This window comes from Mizuhopecten yessoensis, unplaced genomic scaffold, assembly GCF_002113885.1.
Source record: "Mizuhopecten yessoensis strain PY_sf001 unplaced genomic scaffold, ASM211388v2 scaffold714873, whole genome shotgun sequence".
Classification (NCBI taxonomy): Eukaryota; Metazoa; Mollusca; class Bivalvia; order Pectinida; family Pectinidae; genus Mizuhopecten; species Mizuhopecten yessoensis.
Window position 1 is genome coordinate 1 of NW_018479338.1, and position 2,036 is coordinate 2,036.

Sequence of the window (2,036 nt, forward strand, 5' to 3'; positions counted from 1 at the left end):
ATTTCATTTCCAAATACATATTTTTCAATAATTATATGGTTCTATCAACAAACGTATTGTTTTTGTATGAATGTTTATTAGCGAAATTATCTAACGTCGGGTTTCCCTGTAAACGAAAGTGAAAGTAGATTCCGGAAAGCAAATATAACCTTAAATTACTGAATTTAAGTTTAATTTGATCGATCATTAGTCGATCATCAGTCACTTGATTGGAAGTGATGACCGAGTATGAATTTACAAGTGATCCCCAATACTAACGGTAAGTCTAAAAACAGAGTATCAGCTGACACAGACAATGAAAGGTACATACAAGGTAAGTCTAACTACAGACTATCTGTGGACACAGACAACGAAAGGTACATACAAGGTAAGGCTAACTACAGAGTATCAGTAGACACAGACAACGAAAGGTACATCCAAGGTAAGTCTAACTACAGAGTATCTGTGGACACAGACAACGAAAGGTACATACGAGGTAAGTCTAACTACAGAGTAGCAGCAGACACAGACAATGAAAGGTACATACAAGGTAAGTCTAACTACAGAGTATCAGTAGACACAGACAGTGAAAGGCACATACAAGGTAAGTCTAACTATAGAGTATCAGTAGACACAGACAACGAAAGGTACATACAAGGTAAGTCTAACTACAGAGTAGCAGCAGACACAGACAATGAAAGGTACATATAAGGAAAGTCTAATTACAGAGTATCAGTAGACACAGAAAACGAAAGGTACATACAAGGTAAGTCTAACTACAGAGTATCAGCAGACACAGACAATGAAAGGTACATAAAAGGTAAGTATAAGTACAGAGTATCAGTAGACACAGACAATGAAAAGGACATACAAGGTAAGTCTAACTACAGAGTATCAGTAGATACCGACAATAAAAGGTACACACAAGGTGAGTCTAACTACAGAGCTTCAGTAGACACAGACAATGAAAGGTACACACAAGGTAAGTTTTACTACAGAGTACTAGACGACACAGACAATGAAAGGTACATGGAAGGTACATTGACAATAAAAGGTACATACAAGGTAAGTCTAACTACAGAGTATCTGTGGACACAGACAACGAAAGGTACATACAAGGTAAGTCTAACTACAGAGTATCAGTAGACACAGACAATGAAAGGTACACACAAGGTAAGTTTTACTACAGAGTACCAGACGACACAGACAATGAAAGGTACATAGAAGGTACATTGACAATAAAAGGTACACACAAGGTAAGTCTAACTACAGAGTATCAGTAGACACAGACAGTGAAAGGTACATAGAAGGTACATTCACAATAAAAGGTACACACAAGGTAAATCTAACTACAGAGTATCAGTAGACACAGACAATGAAAGGTACACACAAGGTAAGTCTAACTACATAGTATCAGTAGACACAGACAGTGAAAGGTACATAGAAGGGACATTCACAATAAAAGGTACACACAAGGTAAGTTTAACTACAGAATACCAGAAGACACAGACAATGACAGGCACATACAAGGTAACTCTAACTACAGAGTATCAGCAGACACAGACAATGAGAGGTGCATACAAGGTACATTGACAATAAAAGGTACACACAAGGTAGGTCTAACTACAGAGTATCAGTAGACACAGACAATAAAAGGTACATACAAGGTAAGTTTAACTACAGAATACCAGTAGACACAGACAATGACAGGCACATATAAGGTAACTCTAACTACAGAGTATCAGCAGACACAGACAATGAAAGGTGCATACAAGGTACATTGACAATAAAAGGTACATACAAGGTAAGTCTTACAACAAAGTACCAGTAGACAGAGACAATGAAAGGTACATACAAGGTAAGTCTAACTACAGAGTATCAGCAGACACAGACAATGAAAGGTACATACAAGGTAAGTCTAACTACAGAATACCAGTAGACACAGACAATTAAAGGTACATACAAGGTAAGTATAAGTACAGAGTATCAGTAGACACAGACAATGAAAGTACATACAAGGTAAGTCTAACAACAGAGTATCAGTAGATACAGACAAT

At 37.1% G+C, this 2,036-nt stretch overlaps 1 protein-coding gene across 3 annotated transcripts in view; it reads left to right on the forward strand.

Moving 5' to 3' along the window:
• The first annotated feature begins 112 nt into the window (after positions 1 to 112).
• The window catches only part of LOC110441014 (zygote arrest protein 1-like), a 5,525-nt gene continuing 3,601 nt past the window's right edge, over positions 113 to 2,036 (forward strand). The window contains exon 1 of one of the 3 annotated variants that reach the window (XR_002461807.1): positions 113 to 259. Coding sequence is in view for 2 of the 3 variants with exons in the window: in XM_021484120.1 (XP_021339795.1) it covers positions 296 to 313 (18 nt within the window). In the remaining variant the exon portion in view is untranslated. The other 2 variants (XM_021484120.1, XM_021484121.1) reach the window with 2 other exon arrangements.